The sequence below is a fragment of the Carassius auratus genome, chromosome 10 (assembly GCF_003368295.1).
Source record: "Carassius auratus strain Wakin chromosome 10, ASM336829v1, whole genome shotgun sequence".
Lineage (NCBI taxonomy): Eukaryota > Metazoa > Chordata > Actinopteri > Cypriniformes > Cyprinidae > Carassius > Carassius auratus.
In genome coordinates this window covers 17,683,323-17,707,716 of record NC_039252.1, presented here as the reverse complement: position 1 = coordinate 17,707,716, position 24,394 = coordinate 17,683,323, and the positions used below count along the sequence as shown (strand labels likewise).

At 34.0% G+C, this 24,394-nt stretch overlaps 2 protein-coding genes across 4 annotated transcripts; both read left to right on the top strand.

Moving 5' to 3' along the window:
* The first annotated feature begins 1,258 nt into the window (after window positions 1-1,258).
* On the top strand, window positions 1,259-10,336 carry LOC113110121 (ankyrin repeat and LEM domain-containing protein 2-like). 3 transcript variants are annotated; one of them, XM_026274136.1, is made up of 12 exons: window positions 1,259-1,491; window positions 3,151-3,478; window positions 3,638-3,799; window positions 4,010-4,179; window positions 4,891-5,079; window positions 6,303-6,425; window positions 6,496-6,559; window positions 6,927-7,111; window positions 8,071-8,177; window positions 8,247-8,591; window positions 8,670-8,801; window positions 9,982-10,336. In XM_026274136.1, the coding sequence occupies exons 1-12, from the start codon at window positions 1,450-1,452 to the stop codon at window positions 10,124-10,126; spliced, it is 1,992 nt and encodes a 663-aa protein (XP_026129921.1). In that variant the 5' UTR covers window positions 1,259-1,449; the 3' UTR covers window positions 10,127-10,336. The 3 variants fall into 3 exon arrangements, with proteins under 3 accessions (XP_026129921.1, XP_026129920.1, XP_026129922.1); XM_026274135.1 differs by having other exon boundaries at window positions 3,148-3,478; XM_026274137.1 differs by having other exon boundaries at window positions 3,144-3,478.
* A 3,625-nt stretch (window positions 10,337-13,961) lies between these two features.
* On the top strand, window positions 13,962-24,056 carry LOC113110487 (armadillo repeat protein deleted in velo-cardio-facial syndrome-like; the record flags this gene model as incomplete). Its single annotated transcript, XM_026274659.1, has 9 exons — window positions 13,962-14,303; window positions 15,719-15,835; window positions 17,530-17,583; window positions 18,836-19,213; window positions 19,596-20,010; window positions 21,201-21,384; window positions 21,927-22,044; window positions 22,920-23,082; window positions 23,992-24,056. Coding segments are annotated over exons 1-9 (1,515 nt in total), but the record flags the coding sequence as incomplete, so codon positions are not given.
* Between the last annotated feature and the right edge of the window lie 338 nt (window positions 24,057-24,394).

Below are 24,394 nucleotides of genomic sequence, written 5' to 3'. Positions count from 1 at the left end.
TGATGGGAATCGCTGATGAAGGCTTCCAGCTTTTTGAACACATATTTATCTTAACGTCAGATCAAATATCCTCTTTAATTTCACTGTAAACAAAAAACTACTTCCAAAATGTTACGTTTAATTCAGTGTGTTATTTCCCATTGCTTTGTAATTAACTGTGTAATTTACTATAGCCTTCTGTTTGTTTTTTTCTTCTATTTGTCAGGTTTATCACTGAAATAAGTGCCTGTGTGACACAATATACTGTATGAGAGACAGAGCACAGCTACATTAAGAGAAAGATTTACTTACAGACTATATTGTGATGAAATAGTTATTGTCAAATTGATGGCAAAGTTTCTCAGTCAAGGTTTGTATAATAAGAAATAGCAAAAAGAAGAAAAAAATAACACTAGTTCCAGGGGAGTTTTGGAAATGTATGGTAATTCTTGAAAAGAAAAAAAAAAATCGATTTTTATCTGACTTGCAGCACATGGAAATATCAATCAATGTGCAATCATGTATTTTTTATTTAAATTTGTTATTATTTATAATTAAAAATGGTCATTGCATGCATGCAGTATGCCAAAATCAGATGTGTTCAGGCCTAGACGTAATAATTATTTATTCTGTGTTCAGGCATGTGTGCAGTGGCGCCCTCTGCAGGATCAAGCTGCGCATGCGCAGTTAGTGATGGAAATTCAGGTTCTTTTCAGTGATCCGGATCATTTGGCTCAGCTCAGAACCGGCTCTTTCGACTCCTAAGCGAGTCTTTATTTAGTAACACTTCTGCCTTTTATAATTCAGACAAATCTATTAATGCTTTGACCTATGTCTGGGATGTGTGAGCAAATATAATGAAATTATTCAGAGTAATTAAAATAAACCATAAAAAAATCATAATAATCAAAACTAAACGATGCTTCATGATAATCCGATTGGATAAACCACAGTATTAGTCAGAGTTACACAATTCAAAATTAAATAATTTTGTCATATTTCTGGCTCCATAAACCTTTCCAAAATACCACACGGATAAAATAGAAAAAAATAGAGCAAGCTGTCCAAGGCCTTTTTTTGTTAAATATATAATAAATAAAAAGAAAACAAAAATATATAGAATACAAAAATAATATAGAAGCTAGTTAGTTTTTTTTTGTCTGGTATTAAGAAAATAAAGAATACAAAAACGTAGAGAGCCATCTTTTAGAAAAAGGCTCTTTAGGCGGCATCCGGCTCATATTGTTCACTTAAAAGAGTCGACTCACTGAACCGACTCGTTCGAGATCGACACGTCCTCCTCCCGTCAACAGCGTCACGCTTCTCTTCAGCCTTGAGAATACAAAAAAATGATTTGATTTGTATTTATTCAGTATCGATATGTTTTTATTATCGTTTGATGTGAGGCTCGGAAGGGTTTGTGATCGTCTGCGTGTGTTTGTTCTGTTCTGTGACGCGTTTCTACAGTAAATGTTCAGACTTCACTGTCAGTCATTGACTAATAATAGACTGGTAAGAGTTTATCTTATAGTTTATAGTTTACTTCATATTCTTGAATTGAAATCCAGCGCTGTAAAGCCAGTTCAGGCCTGTTTGTTTTATTAAAATGTTCGCCACAGACAGCCTCATGAAAAAATACTGTACCATACTACAGTAAAGTTCTTGAATTATTATACATTAAGTTGTAATTCTGTATTTGCTGGGGTTATATAACAACTATAGTGGCTTAATATAAACAAAATACTCTTCCCAATACTGTACTATGTGTTCTACAACTATAGGGTATACTACACTATAATACACTAGAGTTTACTGTAGTAATAGACTAAAGTAAAGTAAAGTACTACAGTATTTATTACAGTTAATCAGTTCACTATTGGTGATAATAAAGTATGATGTAGCGTATATTAACACAGTGTTGTAAATGCTATAAAATATACAGTATAATACACTCTACTATAGTATGTTTCAAAACCATAATTAGTATAAATTACTGTTATTTCATTTATAGTTCAGTGACTAGAACAGAATGAAGTTCAGTCGATTATTAATAGAAGCTCATAATGTGAGAGATTTAGTTCATGTGCCGTTTATATCACTAATTTTACATTTTTTTCTAAATAATAATTCATAATAATTAATAATAATATAGAATCATAGGACTCACTGAACAGATCAAAACACCCCCCCCAAAATACATAAACAAATATATATATACACATACATAAAATAAATGTTGATTGTTTATATAAAAATATTATATAATATAAAAGGTATTTACATGTAATTATAATTAATTGTGTTATGTAAATATTAATTTATTTAGTGATTATTTATTAAATATATATATATATATATATATATATATATATATATATATATATATATATATATATATATATATATATATATTTACAGTCAGTTACAATACAAATCAAACTTCATTAGAGCTGAAAGCCAAAACATAAAATATATTAAATAAAAATAAAAATATATTAATATATATATATATATATATATATATATATATATATATATATATATAATTGTATTAATTTTTTAATAATAATAATAATAATATATATATTTTAAATAAAAAAATATATATTTATATTTATATAAAATTGTATTAATTGTTTAATAATAATAATAATAAACCACATCATATTTGTTTCTAATATATTTTGGGAGAAATATAAAATGTGATCGTGGTCACTAGGAGTGTGTTGTGTGTGTTCGTGGTCAGCAGGAGTGTGTGTTGTGTGATCGTGGTCACTAGGAGTGTGTTGTGTGTGTTCGTGGTCAGCAGGAGTGTGTTGTGTGTGTTCGTGGTCAGCAGGAGTGTGTTGTGTGTGTTCGTGGTCAGCAGGAGTGTGTTGTGTGTGTTCGTGGTCAGCAGGAGTGTGTTGTGTGTGTTCGTGGTCACTAGGAGTGTGTGTTGTGTGTGTTCGTGGTCAGCAGGAGTGTGTGTTGTGTGATCGTGGTCACTAGGAGTGTGTTGTGTGTGTTCGTGGTCAGCAGGAGTGTGTTGTGTGTGTTCGTGGTCAGCAGGAGTGTGTTGTGTGTGATCGTGGTCACTAGGAGTGTGTTGTGTGTGTTCGTGGTAAGCAGGAGTGTGTTGTGTGTGATCGTGGTCAGCAGGAGTGTGTTGTGTGTGTTCGTGGTCAGCAGGAGTGTGTTATGGAGGCGGTTCTGAAGCGACTGCAGACGCTGACCGCGGATCAGCTGAGAGACGAGATCTCCGGCGCCGGACTCAGATGTGGCCCGATCACAGCCACCACCAGAAGCGTCTTTGAGAAGAAGCTAGCTCGAGCTCTTCTGGGGGAAGACGCGGTGCATTCTGGGAGCTCACTTCCTGCGGAGGAGCTCCAGCAGCCAATCAGAGAGCAGAACCGAGAGGAAGTGACCAGTGAAGCTGAAACCCCAGAGACGCATACGGAGAGTCCGTGTGTTTATTACGGTGTGTGTCCCGACCCAGACGACCCAGCGGCTGAAGAAGGTACTAATTAAATAACTAAACTATCATTATTAAAAAAGCAAATAATAGGAATATTACGCTGCTGTCACTTTAAGAGCTGCACGCATCCAGTTTACTGTTAAGCATGTGTTTTCATCGTGCTTCTGAGAGCGCTTCTTCATGACCATGAGATCGTTTCAGGATCGCTGCGTGTGTACGTCGATAAGATGAAGGCGCTGAAGGCCGTGATGAAGCTGAAAGGAGCTCGATTTAAAGCCTTCGCCAGGAAAGAAGACGCGGAGAACTTTGCTAAAGGATGCTGTGTGTCGCAGCTCAAACCGTCTCCAGAGAAAACCAGCGCAGGTTCGTCCAGCGCTCACATACACGCTTCTCTTTCACCTCTTCTGGATCCTCTTTTTTCTTCATTTATCTTTTCTGCTTTCCATTTTTCCATAAATACATGAACACCATCTCCAGAGCTGCTCTGAGGCTCATATCACACACAGAAATAAGTATTCATGGCAACCCGTCAAAATAAAAGTTCGGTTTAACTTCAGGAAATTCTGTGTCCAGACGCTTTGAACCTGGAGAAGGCCAATGAGTTTAAGAGTCCTCGAACCCAGGACCTGACGGCCAAACTGCGTAAAACCGTGGAGAGAGGAGATGAGGAGGCGTTCAGAGAGCTGGTGTGGGGAAACCCACGGTATCTGATCGGATCCGGAGACAATCCCACTATCCTGCAGGTGCACTTAAAGAAGTCTCTTCTGCTCACCACAGCTGCATTTGTTTGATCAAAATACACTAAAAATAATGAAATATTATTATGATTTAAATCAGCTGTCTACTATCTGAATCTGTGTTAAAGTGTAATTTATTTCTGTGATGCTGCGCTGTATTTTCAGCATCATTCCTCCAGTCTTCAGTGTCACATGATCTTCAGAATAATTCTAATTCTAATAGTTTACATTATATATAACTATTGTTATATTAATATTATATTTTTATTGTTTAATAAATGTAAAAATAATTATAATTTCAAATCCCAGGAAAAGTATAATAATGATAATTTAAATAACATTTTTAAAATTAATAAACATTTTAATTATTATTTTTAGTAGTAGTAGTAGTAATAATAGTTACATATTACATTAACATTATATAATAATTTTTTTGTATTTTAATAAAATTCTTATAATTATGATTTCTATCGGCATGCAAAGTGAGTATAATGATAATTTTAATTAAAACATTTTATCAAATATTATTATTAGTAGTAGTCGTGCTGCACAAGATTTTTGTGGAAACTGATGCATTTCATTTTTCAGGATTCACAGATGAGTCCAAAAGAACAGGATTAATTTGAAACAGAAATGTTTTGTAATATTCATCACCCATGTGTTGCGGAGTGTGTGTCTGAAGTGTGAAGCGGAGTGTGTGTTGTGTGTTGTGTGCAGGAGGGCTGCAGGTATAACGTCCTGCATGTGGCCGCTAAAGAGAACCAGTCGGGCATCGCTCGTCTGCTGCTGGAGACGCTGGAGGACGTGGAGTTCATGCGGCTCATGTATCCCAACGATAACGAGCTCATGCTGCAGCAGCGCATCACATACATCGTGGATCTGTACCTGAACACACCGGACAGAGCTGTGAGTCGCTGCTAGTTACACTCACTCACTGCTGTCAGACTGAGAACTGCTATTCCTGCTAGCACACATTATACTGATGATAACAATTATTAAACTTTTATTATTATTATTAATATTAGTTGTAGTAATAGTAGTAGTGATGATAATTAATAGTGTTACTATTATTATATTAATATTATGATAACAAATTAATGTATTTAATTAAAAATCTATGTAATATTTTTTAATAAATTAAATGATTGCTATCAAGATTATTATAATTGCAACTTATATTCCCACAAAAAGTATGATGATAATTTTAATAATAACAATTTTAAAATTACTATTTAAATTATTACTAGTAGTAGTAGTGGTAGTAATTAAAATAATTAGTTATAATTACTTTTATTACATTAATATTATTATAAAATATAATAATATATAGTTTTTTTGTGTGTGTAAAAATTTTAAATTTTTTAATAAATCTAATTTCTCTTAGCAATTCTAATCAACATGCAAAGTATAATAATGATAATTTTAATATTTTTTTTTAAATTAATATTTCATTTATTTTTATTTTTTATTATTAGTGATATTAATTAATCATTTATTTTATATGTAACTATTAATATAATAACAGTAATTTACAAATGTAATTATTAAAATAAATGTAATTATTGCTATTAAAATTACTATTGTTACAATTTCTATTGACACGCAAAGTATACTGGTAATTTTATTCAGAACAATTAATATAAAATTGTATTATTAATAGTATAAGTGATAATTAACATTAATTTATTGATATAATTTCAATTGGAAAACAAAGTATAATGATAATATTAATAAAAGCTATTTTATAAATTAATATAACATTTATTATTATTATTTTTAGTATTAGTGATATTAACAAATCATTTATTTTATATGTAACTTAATATAACAATAGTTAATTACTGTTTCTTTATTTACAAATGTAATATTTTAAAATAAATTACTATTAAAATTATTATCATTACAATTTTTATCAGCACGCAAAGTATAATGTTAATTTTATTCAGAATAATTAATATCAGTCATAATTAACATATTATTGCTGTAATTTCTATTGGTAAACAAAGTATAATAATGATCATTTTAATATTAATAACAAGCGTAATCAGGATTCATTATTACATTATGAACATTTATAGTTTTTATTTATATTATAATAATCAAATGATAACATTATTATTTGTTCTCAGAGCAACGAGACGCCGCTGCACTTCGCCTGTAAGTTTGGATGTCCAGAGGTGGTGGATGTTCTGTGTTCACATCCGAGCATCGACAAACACTGCAGGAACAAATACGAGCAGAAAGCGTCCGCTGTAAGAACCTGAGCGTCTCAAACAGGTCGTACTCTCATTCGTCAAATAACGGCTCGCGCTCTTTCTGCAGGTGATCTGTGAGCGCAGAAACAAGAGCAAGGAGGTGAAGCAGAAGATCACGGAGTACTTGGAAGGTCTGTTGGGGAAAGTTACTTTTAGAAGTAATGTGTTACAATGTTGCGTTTCCCGCTAAACTATCTCAGTTACTTTTTATGTAAAGTAATGCGTTACGTTACTTTTGCATAACTACTTAAATCTGCTTGCTTGTTTGTTTTTAATATAAAGAGTTCTTCTTTTAGAAATGTAAAAGCCTGTTCACACTAAAAGTGAAGTGAATGTGGCTCAGGCTGAAGGAAATGTAAAGTCAGGTCTGTACAGTAGAGGGCGCCGCTCAAACTAATCACATGAAGAATATGACGCCGGACTCATAAAATGGGATTAAATACAGAGGTGAGGTGTAGGATGTGTTTGACTGCTGTGTTGTTGGTGTTTTTGGCACAGACAGATTTTACGTGCCGTTGCTGCGGGCTGAAGACAACACCCTGCCTCCGGTGATCGGCGCCCCCTGGTGTCTCGGTTCACCGGAGTCCTGCCATCAGTTAAACAGGGCTGACCGGGTGATGGACAGCCCCAAAAACCCAATAATGACCGTCAAGGCTTTCGCTGGGCCTCTCAATTCATCAAAGGTGCTTCAAACCTCTTTGAATCTCACTTGTACAGTAACAGCAACAGAAACAATTATGTTGATAATTATAATAATTACAGTAATTGTTTAAAATTTATTTATATATATATATTAAAGTATTGTTTAAATGTTGAAGTATAATGTTGCTGTATTTTAAATAAATTGAATTACTGTTGTTAAAATTTTAGAGTAAAAATGATCAATTTAAACAATTTTACAATTATAAAATTATTTCAAACAAGCATGATAGAGAGAAAAAAAATCATCATTATATTGAAAAAATAATTGGTTGTTATTAAAATATAATAATTTCCATTTTTGTTGGCACACATATTATACGAATAATAATTTTTATTTTATACTATTATTTTATTGTTGTTGTTTTTATTATGACTATTATATCTATTATTATTATCCTGTTTGTAGAATTAATAATAAAATGATTTTTAGATATAACATTATTACATTATTAACATTATTAACAAGCTTAACAAATTATTATTTGTATAATTTTTTAAAACGTGATTTTTGTTTTTAAAATTATTATATTCAGTTAGAACAAAAGGTATAATAATCATCATTACAATAACTTACATTTTATTATTATGAAAATTAATATTTGTAGATGTAAAATTATTGTGTTTATTAAAAATCAAGCATAAATAAGTCTAAAAGAAAAAAATGCATTATTGTTATTAAAAATTATTATATTACAAAATCCGTTAGCACGCAAAATATAACAATAATCATTTTAATAATAACTATTTCGAAATCAATAATATTTTTATTTTTAGTAGCAATAGCAATAATCATTCTCATAATTATATATAAATTAATAATAAATTTTTATATGATGCATTTTAGGTCCAGAATTGCTTTGCAAAGGAAAACGAATAGCACACACGTCAAACAAGCGCAGCGTTCAAACACAGATCTGACGGAGATGGTGTTTTCCCGCAGGCCGAGGAGTTTCACCGGCTGTGGAAGACGCCGAAGCGAGAGCGATCCGAATACTTCCGTCACATCCTGAAGACGGACTCGGAGCGCGGCGCTGAGAGAGTCGGCCGGTGAGCATGAACGCTTGAATCTGATTGGCTGAGGCAGCATCACATGTCCACATCCCTGTGTGTGTGCAGAGAGCTGGCTCATGAGATGGGACTCCCGTGGGCCGAACACTGGGCTTTCCTCGGCTGCTTCCTGGATCTGTGCAGCAGTGACGGACTGAAGATGCTGGAGGAGCACCTGAGCGCCGCCGAGGACCCTTCATCCACAGGTCAGTCTCTGAAACGTCCTGATCCCGGTGACGTGCTCCCGGTGCGAGATCTGCTGCAGGACTTTGAGAAGCTGGAGGATGAAGACGGCTCCAGCGGCAGCTCAGACGAGTATTTCACCGCAGACGAGGACAGCTCGTCCAACTCCTCGTTTAAATCCACACACAGCACGCCGGGAGTGAGTCTCAGAGCTCGTGTGTTTATATCAGGGTGAGACACACACACACACACACACACACACACTCTTCTCAGCTGCTCTTCTGATTCTTCTGCTGGTGTTGTGTGCAGTGGTTCACCGAGCAAGCTGGACGATGATGTTCTCGTAGCGCTGAGTGACGTGGAGATCGAGCCGCTGGCGTATCCCAGCATCCTCCGCTGGAAGAACAAGATCTTGTCCTATTCTCCGTCACAGAGACAGAGGTAGTGCTCCACAAAACCCTGATTCAACTTCAGATCGTCTTCAGATCGGGTTCTAGAACTGAGAAAGCATTATATTATTTAACTTTATTAAATTATTATGAATTTATTAAACAGTGTTGTTCTTAAATCTTTTATTTAATCTACCAATCAAATATTCTATTTATATTTAATTCTTAAAATTAATAGTATTACATTCATAAACATTATTAAATTATTATCCATTTATTAATTAATGTAATTTGAATGTATTCTTTATTTTACCATTTATTTATTTTTATATATAAAAAAATTATAAATTAAATTTATAAATTTTTAAAATTATTATAAATGTATTAATTCATGTTATTCTTAAATTAATAATTTTTTCTTTATGCTACCAATTATTTTTTCATGTATTATTCAATTGTTAGAATAAATATTATTAATTTGATACATTTCATTAAACTATTATAAATATAAATAATAAATTTAAGAATAACATTAATTAATACGTTTTATTCTACCAATAATAGTTTCATTTGTTATTTAATTCTTAAAATAAATTATAGTAAATTATTATAAATGTATTAATTAATGCTATTCTTAAATTATGTTTTTACTCTGTATTATAAATATTTTAGTTACAGTTTCTGTTTGAACACAAATTTCATCGATCTTACTTTTTCTTTTTATTGTTTAATTTTTAAAATAAATTTTATTAAATTTATAAACTTTACTAAATTATTCTAAATGTAATTATCTCTTAGATATATTATTTATTCTTTATTCTATCAGTCATTTTTTCCAAAAAATAAATTTCACCTGTCTAAACTGTATCTGCGAGTTTTACATGAAAACTTTAAAACTTCTTCTTTAATTCAATGTCCCTTTCCACTTTTTTGTAATTGTTTCTCAAATGTTCTCCTGCACCAAAGGTTTTGTTTAAGTCAAAAAACTCACTGAGATGGAAAAACGAAATAAAACACAAATAAGTCCCATTAGTGAAAGTCACATTTTATAACATTCAGAAATTACGTAAAATACAGGTAAAAAAACCCTGAGGTTTCAAAACATTCAATACTTTTCCCCCTGTGTCATTACATTTTATTACACAGAAGTTCATTTCTGGACGTATTTGTTGCAGTGCAGTGCTTCTGTTACCTGCTCTGTGTATATATGATGACAATGTGTGGTCTTTCAGCTGGCCGTCGCCCTCACAGACGAACACACACGTGTCCTGCAGACTGAACTGGTTAACCGTCTCGCCCAAGATCAGAAGCCCGGGTCAGTTTAACCCTCGGCGGTTCACATTCAGTCCTCCGAGCGAAGCCTACAGTCGTCTGTAACCACAGCTCCAGCTCCGAAACTCAGAAGAGCTCTCTCTACACGAGTCAAACTATGCTTTAGACGATCTTCTGTTTGCACAGCAGCTGTGTTGCTTTTAATAATTGCACTAAATGTCCTGCATGTTCATGCATCTGAAGTTTGAAATATTTATAATATAAAATTATAATGCATTGAAGTATGTTTCCTTGTTACATAAAGATTTGTTAAGAAATGCATTTGGTGTGTTCTCTCAGTTGTTTTACTCTGAACAGTGCAGATGCTGAAGACACAGACAGGGTTTATTATTATCTGTAATATTCTCCTCAGATGACTTTAGATCAGGTGAAACCATAAAAGCAATTAATTTAATATGACTTTATAAAATTTAACTGCATTATAACTCTACTCCTAAAACAGATGTATTATTTTATACAGCCTTGAACATCCAGGTGTGATTAGTGACTGTTGAATTGAGTGTAAACCTAAGTAAGAAGTGTGTGTGTGTGTGTGAGAGAGAGAGAGAGATAGAGAGAGAGAGTGTGTGTGTGTGTGTGTGTGTGTGTGTGTGTTGTTCTGATGCTCCACACCCACTCCAATCTATTGTAAGCCAGAACCTTGTTTTTCAAAGGCTCTGTTGTAAGCCACACCCACTCCCTCTAATTTCATATTTAAGCCACACCCACTGCCGCTCCAGTCCCGCCCCCTGTATGTAGAGTCTGAGCTCAGTGACACACTCACAGTGCTCTGATCTGAGATGTGTGGTCTGGGGTCTGCTGTGTGTTTCAGAGTGTGACTGTTGCTGCTCTCTTGGTCACTTCATCCACGCTGTCAACGCTGACCTTCATTCACTTTAATATCTTAAATCATTGTACTTGTCAATCAAATGCATCTTGATTGAAGATTTAAGATATTTATACAACAAAACAAGACAAAAATACTGTAAGTAAGAGAATCATTTTTTGCAGTGTAGTGCACCTGCCCAAGACATTGGCAAACTTAGTGGCTGCAGATGACCCCTGTGTCCACCAGGGGGCCCCAAGAGTACATCAAATTACAGCCTGATTTTTTTTTTTTTAAGATAATATTGTCAATGGACAATGTAATTATACAAAAATACAAAATGTATTTAATATATAAACGTGACATATTTTCCTTAAATATATACATGCATGGGTTTGTATTTATAAATACATAATAAATATACGCAGTAGTACACACACATATATTTATTTTCATATTTAACCATTTAGTTTCTAAAGTCACACATTGTTTGCTAAAAACAATTAAATAATAGGCCTATATGTTTGTATTAAAGTTTGCTAAATATGCGATACATTTTTTACTATTTCGCAGTTAAATTTGAAGTATTGTCTTAGTAAATTTAATATAATTTAAATCACTAAATGTGACCCTGGAGCAGGCTTAAGTGTCAGTTTTATGAAATTCATCTGAAGCTGAATAAATGATCTCTCCAGTGATGTGTGGTTTGTTCGGAGGACAATATTTGTCTGAGATACAACTATTAGAAAATCTGGAATCTGAGGGAGCAAAAAAATCTAAATATTGAGAAAATCATCTTTAAAGTTGTTCAGATGAAGTTCTTAGCAATGCATATTACTAATCAAACATTAAGTTTTGATATATTTACAGTAGGATATTTACTAGATATCTTCTTATCTTTACAGACTTTTCCATCAAGCTAAAGGTGAGTCCTACTTTTTACTTAAATGTAAAATTTAAAGCGTTGTCTTTGTCAATAAACTTTAACCTACTAAATGCTGAATGTTGTAAGTGTTTACACTTTACAGTTAAGATGTATTATCTTTGGAAATATGTTTTAGTCTTCTAAGAAAGTCTTCACTTTGTACATTCTTCTCCTGTCGTATTTTTGCAGCGCTTCATTGATCCTCATGACTTTCTCTGGATGTTTTTTCTCCATTAATGGATTCTCATTCTGTCTGATGAAGATGTGTACAGGTGTGAGGCTTTTATTGTTGAAACGCAGTAGCCTGGTAATACCAGACTATGTTACTTCACTTTGCTTCGTAGACAGAGTCTGGAATGGCATAATAGAGAAGTGTTTTCTCTCTCGCTAGGGGGCGCTTGTCTGAAGTTTAAAATCATTGATTGCCCGTAAGCCAATCAGATACGTTTGGTTATGACGTATGTTATGTGCTTGTACAGCCGCATCGAAGCACAGACATCATGCATCGAACTCAAATCTATGATTGAACTTTCACTGTAAACCTGTTGTTAAACACTCTTCTTGTTCTGGCTTCAGTTTGAAAAAGAGTTGAATGTTCTCCATAACAGAGCGAATTGCATCCCGTGTCTCGTTTCCCATTTCCGCGGTCGAAACGGTTTTCGATTTCTCTAACCTACAATGTAAAACTCTGCGCTAAGCATCTACGTCACTGCTCTCAGCCCGCCCTCTGTTCGTTGATTGGCCCGGCTGTTTCCAGACCGGTGGCAAACAGAAAGCTCTGACGTGTCAGACTGAGTACAGAAGCGAAATGAAATTGAGCGGAAGTAGAAACGCAGTGCCATTCGACTGGATTTCAACCCTCTCCGTCTGAAAGAGCCGAATAAATCATCTGGGGGAAGTTGTTTTACATTCATTATTAATCACAATTCAGAAAGAGTTGTTCCCTGTTTATTGTTCATCACAAAGTGCTCTGGGCTCTTTCCCATCTTGGCATAGTTGGAGTGTTTGTATTCACCATATACAGCTATGATTCGCGAACCCCAAACTCCGAACTGACTCGATTCGCGAACTCGCTCCGAACTCCCGAACTGACTCGATTCGCGAACTCGCTCCGAACTCCCGAACTGACTCGATTCGCGAACTCGCTCCGAACTCCCGAACTGACTCGATTCGCGAACTCGCTCCGAACTCCCGAACTGACTCGATTCGCGAACCCGCTCCGAACTCCCGAACTGACTCGATTCGCGAACTCGCTCCGAACTCCCAAACTGACTCAAATGATTCGACTCCTGAACTGACTCACATCAGATTGTGGTTAATCTTGCAGATCATGACTTATATCTACTCTTCCTCTCCCTGCAGTTTGGTAATATAAAGATTCCTCCCTTGAACTCCCACGTCTTCTGTGGGTTTTATTGTTCTGGGTCTGAATTTGGGCTCCTTAGGTCTCAAAAAATCTCCAAGGTGAACGTTATGAAAACACCAGTGTTGTGCTAGTTACTAAGAAATAGTAAGTTACTAGTCACTTAATTCAAAAAGTAACTTAATTACTTTGTTGATTACTTACACCAAAAAGTACTGCATTACTGTTAAAAGTAACTTTTTAGTTATTTTTTTTAAAGAACTTTCTTTATGTTCCCATTAATGCGCTTTTATGCATTATGGTCTATACAAACACTAGAGAACAGAAAGTAATTTTTAAACACTATTTTGATTAAGTCAGACCAGCACAAACTGAATATTGTAAATCACAAGGATTTCTGAAATAAATAAGAAAACACCTGAATAATATATTCAGAATCAAAAACTAAAGTGGCTTCTGCATCATAAAAGCTGTTGTGTTGAGCTCTTAAAAATTTTCCTTTCACAGATTAAGTATGAAAACTATCAACAATGGACAACATAACACAAAACATTTTGAAATAAATAAATGAAAGCGATCTGAATTATTCAGAATCAATTTCGAGAAACATACATTTGTATTAATTGTAAAACGGACTCAAATGATTCGCGCTCCGAATTCCCGAACTGACTCAAATGATCCGCGAACCCGCTCCGAACTTCCAAACTGACTCATATGAATCATGCTCCCGAACTGACTCAAATGATTCACAATCTGAAGTTCCCCTTGTGTGTGTGTGTGTGTGTGTGCGCGCTCTTATCTCTCTGACGCTGTTTAATGAGCGCTAATGATCTCAGTTAATGAATGGCAAACACTAACTGGATGTGGTTCTCCTCTTCGAGTGTGTGTGAATCGCGCTGTTGATTCAGCATCTCCTCCGCTGCGCTGCGTGTGTGTGAGGCTGGGGGTGTGCGCGCGCGCGTGTGCGCGTGTGTGTGTGTGTGAGCATGATCGAGTGCATGTGGACGCGTGAGGCAGGAGGGAGGATGTCTGTACATGTGTGATCCGCAGACAGACAGCTGTATTTACCCGGAGAAACCGCGCACACTCGCCGCTCTGCGTCGCCAGGATGCCCGAGGAGGTGAACGAGGTGAGTGCGTGCGTCGCTTTTTCCCGCAGCGCGGTGATCCTTGTGCGTCTGCAGCAGCAGTGGATGCCAGGGCTGGGTGTATGGTGGGCATCGCCTCGCCTGCTCTGCATCTGTTTGCTCGCAGCTTCACACATGATGTAAATAAAGAGGTTTGATGCGGCATGCGTGCGCGAGCGCTCACCACAGGGGTTCTGTGTTCTTGCGCGTGTCACAGTGAGATTTAAACTCGGATGCAGCGCTGGTTCACGTGTCCTACTTTGGGCTTGTGACAGCGGACCCGCTGCCCTTGAGCGACTCTCTGACACTGAGCTGATGTGCATGAGCTGGATGATGGATGATGGATGGAAGGGACACATGACGTAGTGAGTAAGACGGGCTTCAAACCGCGTAAGAGCATCTGGTGCATAGTGAGCTGCGAACTCGGCACTAAAAACATGAATCGACCCTTAATTAATGCTCTTATTGCGACTCATTCATCATTAGTGCATGTCTTTATACATGTGCGTAACTTTCATCACCTGCTCCACCTCTGAAACGACTTTCCTTACGTGCATATTTTTCATAAACAGATTTTATAGTCATTTACAGTGTTTTAGTCAGATTTGGATTTGTTTGGTTCTTACTCGTGTATTTTTGCTCAGATGTCCCTTGTGAAAACAATGGTGTTATATAAGTGAAAACGTGCATGCTTTATTTGACTAAGTTTATGATTATTTTTGCCAAATTTATGATTATTATTTCCGAATTTTATAATTGAAATAATGTTACGCATGGAAAATCTGTGGTTACTGCAGTTTTACTGCATATACTGTACTACAGTTGAACTATGGTTACAGTAATAAATAGTTTATTTCATAAGGGCCAAATAGCAACAGCATCAACACTTGTCTTCTCTACAGGGTTGTTGCATAAGCCATGTTTTATTTAGCCAAATTGATTATTATTATTACTAATATTATTCCCTTTACTGCGGTTTTCAACACATAGTTGAACTACGGTTACAATAATAAATTAAGTTTCATCAAGATCCATTTCCCACATTTCTAGTGACATTTTCCAAGGCAAGCATCACTGTTATACATTAGTAAGCATTTGCAGCACTCAGAACACCTTAGCAACTGCATAGCAACAGTATCAACACACTATCAGTTTTTCACAGGCATACACCGCTCATACAGGAAAAAGAAAGCTTCAGAGTTAGAGTTATTTCTCGCTCTTGTTAGCAGATGCAGTGCAGATGTTTTTCCTGAAGTGTGCAAGTCGTCTCTTGAAGTGTGTGTTGTGTTGATGAAGCTGCGCTCATGTATAATTCACCGCTGCTCTGGAGGAAGTTCTGTGAAGCAGTGAAGTTGTTCTTGACCTGCGTGGTCTCATCTCAACGTCTCCTGTTCGTGTTCTTCCCTTTGGTCCAACAGAAGCCGGATCTGGAGGATCCTTCAGCTCAACACACCGGAGAGCAGACGGAGGAGACGGCAGAAACCCCATCCTCAGACACGTCCAGCCCCGAACGCTCAAATCAGACAGAAACACATGTAGGAACGCTGCAGAACAGCATTTCTGATCATCAGTTTATATAGAGAACCTGATAAAATAATGATGTCATTCTTCTCAGATTCAAGCCAAACTTTGACTTTTTAAATCTATTTTATTTATTTATTGCATTGCCGGTTATTTAGCAAATGCTTGTTAATATAAGCAGAGGGATGCCAACCGAGGAAACACAACGTTCCTCATAAGTATTTTAGACTTTTTCTATTACAAATAACCTGAAGGACTGTTATTTTAATAAACAGACACAGCTTAATATACAGTAGTTCTCAATTAAAACCATATTGGAAAATGTGAAAAATTGATTTGAATGTTTCTATGATATCACCATCTGTGTACTGCATTTATCCCTTTTTGATTATTAAAAAACTGAGACATTCCTAGAAATGTCAAAATACAGATGAAACACACACACACACACACACACACACAAACACACTATACAGCACAATTTTAAATATTCCTGAAAATTTTGAATATATGTCATGCCACGAATCTTATAAAATAAGAGGATTACCAGTATTAACCCTATTGGAATTAATTAAATTTAATTAAACTCATGATTGCACAAAAACAATCAGGATTTATGAAACCTGCATATTTATTTCTAACAAAACAACATAAATATTACTATGAAAAGTAAAAAATATATATATATATATATATTTATGTTTTTCCATAAACTTTAATTTTTAAGATAAAAAAAAGATAAATTGTTCAAGCTGTAATGGGTAAAAGGCTAAATATATCTTATAAAAGTTTTTTGACACTAATTTAACTTCATAGATAATTTTACAAAAAGTATTTTTGGCACTAATGCTACTCCATAAATGACACGAACATGAAACACATTTACATCTCTTAAAAATAATTTGATGGTCTTAAAGCCTTTGCAAAGTTCCCTTCTCTTACTAAAAACTAATCTTTAAAAATATTTTTTTATGTCTCTTCCGGGTCAAAAAGAGAGATTAACTTGAGGCATAAATTTAAATACATCAGATAAAAAGTCTTATTTTCAGAAAATTCTTCCAAAATAAATTATTTATGTCTAGAATAAGTAAAAATAACCATCAAAAAACCAAAACAGTTCCAAGACAAAGTGATTATTTTCTGACTGCATTGACAGATATTTGTTGTTGTTATTTTAATATGCATAAACTCGGTTATGGTGCATTTTTCAGAAATCAAGAAATCAAGAATTTTTCAGAAATCATGAGTTCAGAAATGATTTTTCTTCTCAAATAACTTGATTTTAATTTAAAACTGTTTAGATATTTGTACTGAAAAACAAGAGGAGGAACAACATGATTTATTTTCACAGTTGGCATCCGTCTGCTTACTGTATATTAAACAAGAATTTGCTTATTAACCGGGTTTCATTAAGCATTGCAATTAATTAATGAAAAAGGATTTAAATATTCATAGTTTGACTTGAATTTGCCAGCCAAAAAACTATTATTTTAACAGGTTCTTTTCATAAACAAATCTCTTATAATTGATGCCTAATGATATTAAAGTCGCTATTGTTTCGGAGCCTAAAGCGGCAGACTAACGAGGCTCTGATGTTAACGAGCTCTTCTCTGATGTTAACGAGCTCTTCTCTGATGTTAACGAGCTCTTCTCTGATGTTAACGAGCTCTTCTCTGATGTTAACGAGCTCTTCTCTGATGTCCTGCAGACTGAGAGTCCTGAGAGCGAACCTGATGAACAGGTCGTGCCCAGCCTCCTGAAGGTGAATAATACAGATCTAACACCTTCTTTATATCATCTTCATCTTAAAAAAACTAAATATACCTTTGCATTTTCATGCATTTCAATGAGGAAGCCAGTATTAAAGAATAATAATAATCTTGTGTCAGTATTGTGTTAGAAAACTTACTTAAAGTAGTAGTTTCTAGAGTAAATATCGAAACATTTTGGAATCAAGATTAATTTACTGTACAAGTAAAATGATTTGAGATATTTGAGACTATTTGGTCTATTTGGTCTTTTTATTAAAAAATTAAATAAACCAAAAGTAAATGAGTTTGTGCTTAAAACAAAAAAGTATCAAATAAAATAAATATATAAAAAATAGTTGTCGGTCCAGTAAGAAATACTAACTTAATTGGAAGGGAAATTAATAACATTTTCTGGCTCCATCGACAGGTATTTTTTCTTCTTTTAAGCATAAACCCACTTGATGTCTGTTTGATACAGAACAATAAAATATTTTAATATTTAAACCGATTATTTTATAAACAAATCATTTATAATGTATGACTAGTGATTCATTTTATGTATCACAATTCATGTTTTAGAAAACAAGGCATCATTTGTTAAAAGAGTCATTTACTTACTCTCAAGTAAACGTATATGTATTTACCAATTTTTTGATATTTGTAAGAGAGTTATTATAGTTAACTAAAGCTAAAACCATACAAATATTGCTTTATATAAAATACATTTTTAACAGAAATACAATTAAATAGTAAAAACTTAAACTTATTTTATTTCAGTTTGTTGCCAAGGACTTGAGTTCTAATGTGCTCAAATAATTAAGACTAAAGCTGAATTTATTTTAATATAAATTTTAATATAAAATATTTTAATATAATTTTAATTTAAAACTAAAACGGAGAAATATGACAAAAGCACAAAACACAATTACTAAAACTTAAAATAAAATTAACATGAAAGCAGATAATATGTAAAATCTTTCAAAATATTAACCAAAACTATATTATATCAATGATACTAAAATAACATGGATAAAAAAAAATTCAAATTTGTATTTAGCTTGTTCATTAAGATGCACTAAACAGACTAAAACTGAATATAAATTAATAAAACTATATAGACATAAAAAATATAAACAAAATTATAAATTATACAAAAATGAAAAAAATGGATTAAAATATAATAAATAATAATATGATCTGGACAATTCTAAAATAACACTTGATTTGTAATGGGGAAAAAGTAAAAAAAAAAATTCTGTGTAGGACGCTTCATCTGAAGAGTTGGAAGTATCCCAGATACCGTATCCGGATGTTCAGTGTCCAGATCAAGCTCCTGATTCCTCCGGCAGGAAGGACGATACACACACGATTCGACCTCCTCACCCTGACCCCGGCGTGACCTCTGACCCTCCCAATGAGATTCCCACAGATCAGCCGTCTCTGTACGGCACACTGAACGCTCAGGCCGTCACACTGCTGCACGGATTACCCTTCTTTCCCGGCCGGACCTTCTTTCCGGAGAACTGCTTCACTCTTCCGCTCCACCGTGATGGTTTCACACGTGGTGTTTCCAAACCAGATCCAGACACAGTCCATCACATGAGGCCCGCGCTGGACCTCACCACACACACATATTTACAGGTAGAGCTGGGCGATGACCGGAAATCAAAACCTTGATTTATTTTATTTTATTTTATTTTATTTTTAATAATTTTATTTATTTATTGTTATTTATTTTTTGTCTTGTTTTCTAGTATAAATATCTGAACATTCTTAAATTGAGATGCATCTACTTGACAAGTAAAATGATTTAAGATATTAAGCCTTGTTCTTAAAAAAAAAAAGTTAGTTTTTCCTTAAAACAAGCAAAAATATCTACCAATGGGGCAAAAAAATAATATTTATGCAAAGCCTAAACAAGATTAATTTTATTGTCCCATTGGCCAATATATATGCTTGTTTTATGCAAAAACTAATATTTGTATATATTTTTATATCTTAAATAATTTTACTCTGTTTCCAGGACCTATACCATTCACAGACGCTCGTCCCGCAGAAACGCGCCAGCATGGTGAGCCTCGACACCATTCGCAAGGATCCGCGCTGGAGGGACCCGAACCTGCGGGAGGTCATCTCCATGCTGAGCCACCCCATGGACCCGGTGAAGTCCAACGCCGCTGCGTATCTCCAGCACCTGTGCTACGAGAACGACTCGGTCAAGCAGGACGTCCGGCAGCTGCGAGGGATCCCCGTCCTGGTGAGGCTGCTGGATCATCCCAAAGCCGAGGTCCATCGCAAGGCCTGTGGCGCGCTGAGGAACATCTCCTTCGGCCGGGACAACTTCAACAAGGTGGCCATCAAGAACGCGGACGGCATTCCTGCGCTGCTGAGGCTCCTGAGGAGATCCGACGACGTGGAAGTCCGAGAACTCGTCACAGGTGCGTGCTTTCAAGTTACAAAACTCACGAATAAAACTTTGTTTTATAGTGTCCTTGTTACAGATGTCACATTTACTTGTTATTATAATAACAATGAACTATGCATAATTATTAGTGCTGTCAAACGATTAATCGCAATTAATCATGATTAATCGCATCCAAAATAAAGGTTTATGTTTGTATGATATGTGTATGTGTGCAGTGAATATGTATTACGAATATATAAAAACACACACATATAGTATATATTTCTGAAAAAAATTGGTTATATTTATATATTAAATATATTTTTCTATAATATCAATTAAATTCATATAAATATGGATATGTAAATGCATGTAAATATTGTAAATATATACACTGTACACACACATATATTATCCAAACAAAGGCTTTTATTTTGTATACGATTAATCGCGATTAATCATTTGACGATAGTAATAATTACATCTAAGTAACCCTAACCCCAACTCCTTACTATATAGTAAATACATTTAGTTAGTTAATATTACTCAGTACTTACATATATAATAACATTGTAACAAGGACAATAAAGTGTAACCAAATTTGCTACTTCATTATGGACGCATTAAATTGATTAAAAGTAACAGTAAAGACATTTAAATTGTTACAAAACATTCCATTTATGATTCCAAGCAGGATTATTATAGTTAACTAAAACTGTAAATAAAGCCATAAAAACATTTCTTTTCTTGAAATTAGTGTTGTCAAATTATTAAACGCAATTAATGCTGTCCAAAATTGATGTTTTTGTCAACATATTAGATGTGTGTTCTGTGTATATTGATTATGTATATATAAATACACACACATATGGTATATATTTTGAAAATATATACTTGTATTTACATGCCTGTATTTATATTAATCTTGCTTATATTATAAATATAAATATTTAATATATAAGCATAACCTATATTTCTAAAATATGCACATGTATATGTGTGTATTTATATATACATGATAAATATACATAGCACACAAACATATATTACCTAAGCGCAAAGTATTATTTCGGATGCGATTAATCGCAATTAATCGTTTTAAACATCACTACTTGAAATAAATGTAAAAAAAAAAAATATTAACGTTAATTTTAGTTCAAGTAGTTGACAAGGCAATATTTTTAGATTTCCTGCCTCTCCTGATGTCTCCCTGATGTTTGTCAGGAACGCTGTGGAATCTCTCGTCCCATGAGCCTCTGAAGATGATGGTCATCAACCACGGCCTGCAGACGCTGACCGACGAGATCATTATCCCTCACTCGGGTTTGAGAGGAGACCCGAACCACCCGTCTCGACCCGGAGCCCCGGAGTGGAACACGCTCTTCAAGAACACTTCGGGATGCCTGAGGTTCATAAAGACATAATAAATATTACTAATAAATTCATTTTACTTGCATAAACTTTCACTTTTAGATGAAAAAAGTGATACATTTTTCACATTGCGCTGGTTTATCAATAGACATACATATTTATGTTCAAAATTCAGTCCCAAAAGTGGGTGAGATGTTGGGAAGATGTTACCAAAGTTTTTGACACTAATATAACTCCATACATAATTTCATAAAAAGTCAAACGTTTTTGATACTAATATGACTCCATACATAATTTCATGAAAAAGTAAAAGTTTTTGACACTAATGGTGTTCCATACATACTCGGGCCAAAAATGACTAATGCTTAGATCACTTAAAACATAATTGTAAATAATAAAATAAATGATGTATATTTCGAGAGTCTGAACGCATTTGCAAAGCTTCATTCCCTCACTAAATTCAATGCATTTCTAAAGAAATGTGTGTATTCTGGGTCAAAGCGACCTGAGCATGTTCTGAGGGTCAGGCTGTATTTAGTTGCTCTGATGATGGATTGTTTTGTGCTGGTGTGTTTGCAGGAACGTGAGTTCAGACGGAGCTGAAGCTCGACAGAGACTGCGTGACTGTGACGGTCTGGTGGACGCTCTGCTGCACGCGCTCTATTCTGCTGTCGCCAACAGGGACATCAATAACAAAGTAAGCATTTAAAGAGGAATCCAGGCCACAGCACACCTGCACATCAGCTGGTCACCTCACTTTTCACACCAAAAACAAGAATTTTTTTTTTTACTTAAAATTAAATAATAATAATAATAATAGTAAAAATAATTATTATTAACAAAAACTAAATTATTATTATTTAAAATTATTCTGTGATTTTATTCAATCTAATAATAATTGTTAATATTATTATTATTATTATCATCATTATTATTATTATTACTATTTACTTTTTAATTCCAGTTGAGTTTACTTTAATAGTAATAATAATAATTTATAAACTTTAAACAAATGTAAATAATAATAATAATAGTAATTATAATCATTATTATTAACTAAAACTAAATATTGATTATCATTATTATAATGTAAGTTCATTTAAATATAGTAATAGTTATTATTATTATTAATTATTATTATTTAGATTTGAATTCCAGTTTAGTTTAATTGAATAATAATAATAATAATTTATAAATTAACTTTAAACAAATCTAAATAATAATAATAATAATAATAATAATAATAGTAATAATCATTATTATTAACTAAAACTACATATTTACTATTATTATTATTATTATTATTTTATTATGCAAGTTCATTTAAATAGAGTAATTGTTAGTATTATTATTATTTACTTTTAATTCTAGTTTAGTTTAATTTAATAATAATAATTTTGTAAACTACACTTTAAAAAAAACTAAATAATAATACAAATAATAATAATTATTGTTATAAATAAATTATATACATTTGTTTTATGTCATATGATGCTCTATGTGCGTCTCTCCTGCAGTGTGTTTGAATCATATTTGCTTCCTCTCAGTGTTTCTCGTGTGTTTTTTCCGCAGTCGGTGGAGAACTGCGTCTGTATCTTGCGTAATCTGTCGTATCACGTGCACAAAGAGGTTCCTGGAGCTGAGAGATTCCAAGCCGTCGATCACAGCGCGAAACCAGGAGGACACCAGAAGAAGAAGGAGGAGCCGGAACGTTCTGGAGGACTAACGAGCAAAGGTCAGACTCTTACTGAACCATTATCATAACTCACTATACATCATTACAGATGTAAGATAGTACACTTCAATTCAGAAGTCTCTTCTGCTCACTAAGGCTGCATTTATTTGATCAAAAATACAGTAAAATAGTGAAATATTTTAGCAATTTAAATCAGCTGTTTTCTGTGTGAATCTGTGTTAAACTGTAATGTATTTCTGTGATGCTCCGCTGTATTTTCAGCATCATTCCTCCAGTCTTCAGTGTCACATGATCTTCAGAAATCAGAATAATATGATGATTTACTGCTCGAGAAACATTTCTGATTATTATCAGTGTTGAAACCACTCAATATTTTTGTGGAAACTGTGATACATTTATTTTTCATGATTCACAGATGAACAGAAAGTTCAAAAGAACAGCATTATTTGAATTTAAAATGATTTTGTAACATTATAAACGTCTTTAATGTCACGTTTGATCATTTGAATGCATCCTTGATTAATAAAAGTATTAATTTCTAATTCTTTCAGAAGTATATCTCACTGACCCCACTCACATGGACAATATCCAGCTTGAACAGTGTTTATGTAACACGCAGGTTATTTTAGTATCATATTTGTTCTTTAGTATCATACATTAATGCTATTGTATTTAATTAATTTTTTTAATTTGTTTTTATATATTTTTTTTATTATTTGTTGTGGTTTTCTAATTTTTTATTAGTTTTTTAATTTCAGTTTTTAATGTTTATATAGTTTTTTTTTATTAATTAGTATTAAGTTTTATTAGTATTATTTACAGTAGTAATATATTTATTAAGTTATTTGAGTAACTCAAGCAAAAAATACTGTGAAATATGTGTCTGATGAGTGTGTGTGTGTGTGTGTGTGTGTGTGTGTTTCATGGCCACTCCACTGGATTCTGCAGAAGAATGGTTCTATCAGTGTAAGTGTTTTAATTCAGCTTCCCACACACACACACACACACACACACACACACTCTGACACACACACACACACACACACACACACACACACTCTCACACACACACACCACACACCACACACTCCTCTCTTTCCTCTCTCTCAGCCCACACCACACTGCTCCTCTCCTCTCTCTCTCTCTCTCTCCTCTCACAGCACACACACTATCTCTCCTCTCAATTCACACACACACTACACTCTCTCTCTCTCTCTCTCTACAACACACATACCACACCACCCACAACTTCTCCCTCTCTTCTCTCTCTCTCTCACAAAACACACACACAACCACAACACTCTCTCTCCCCCCCTTCTCTCTCTTCCCCACACACACTATCTCTCTCTCT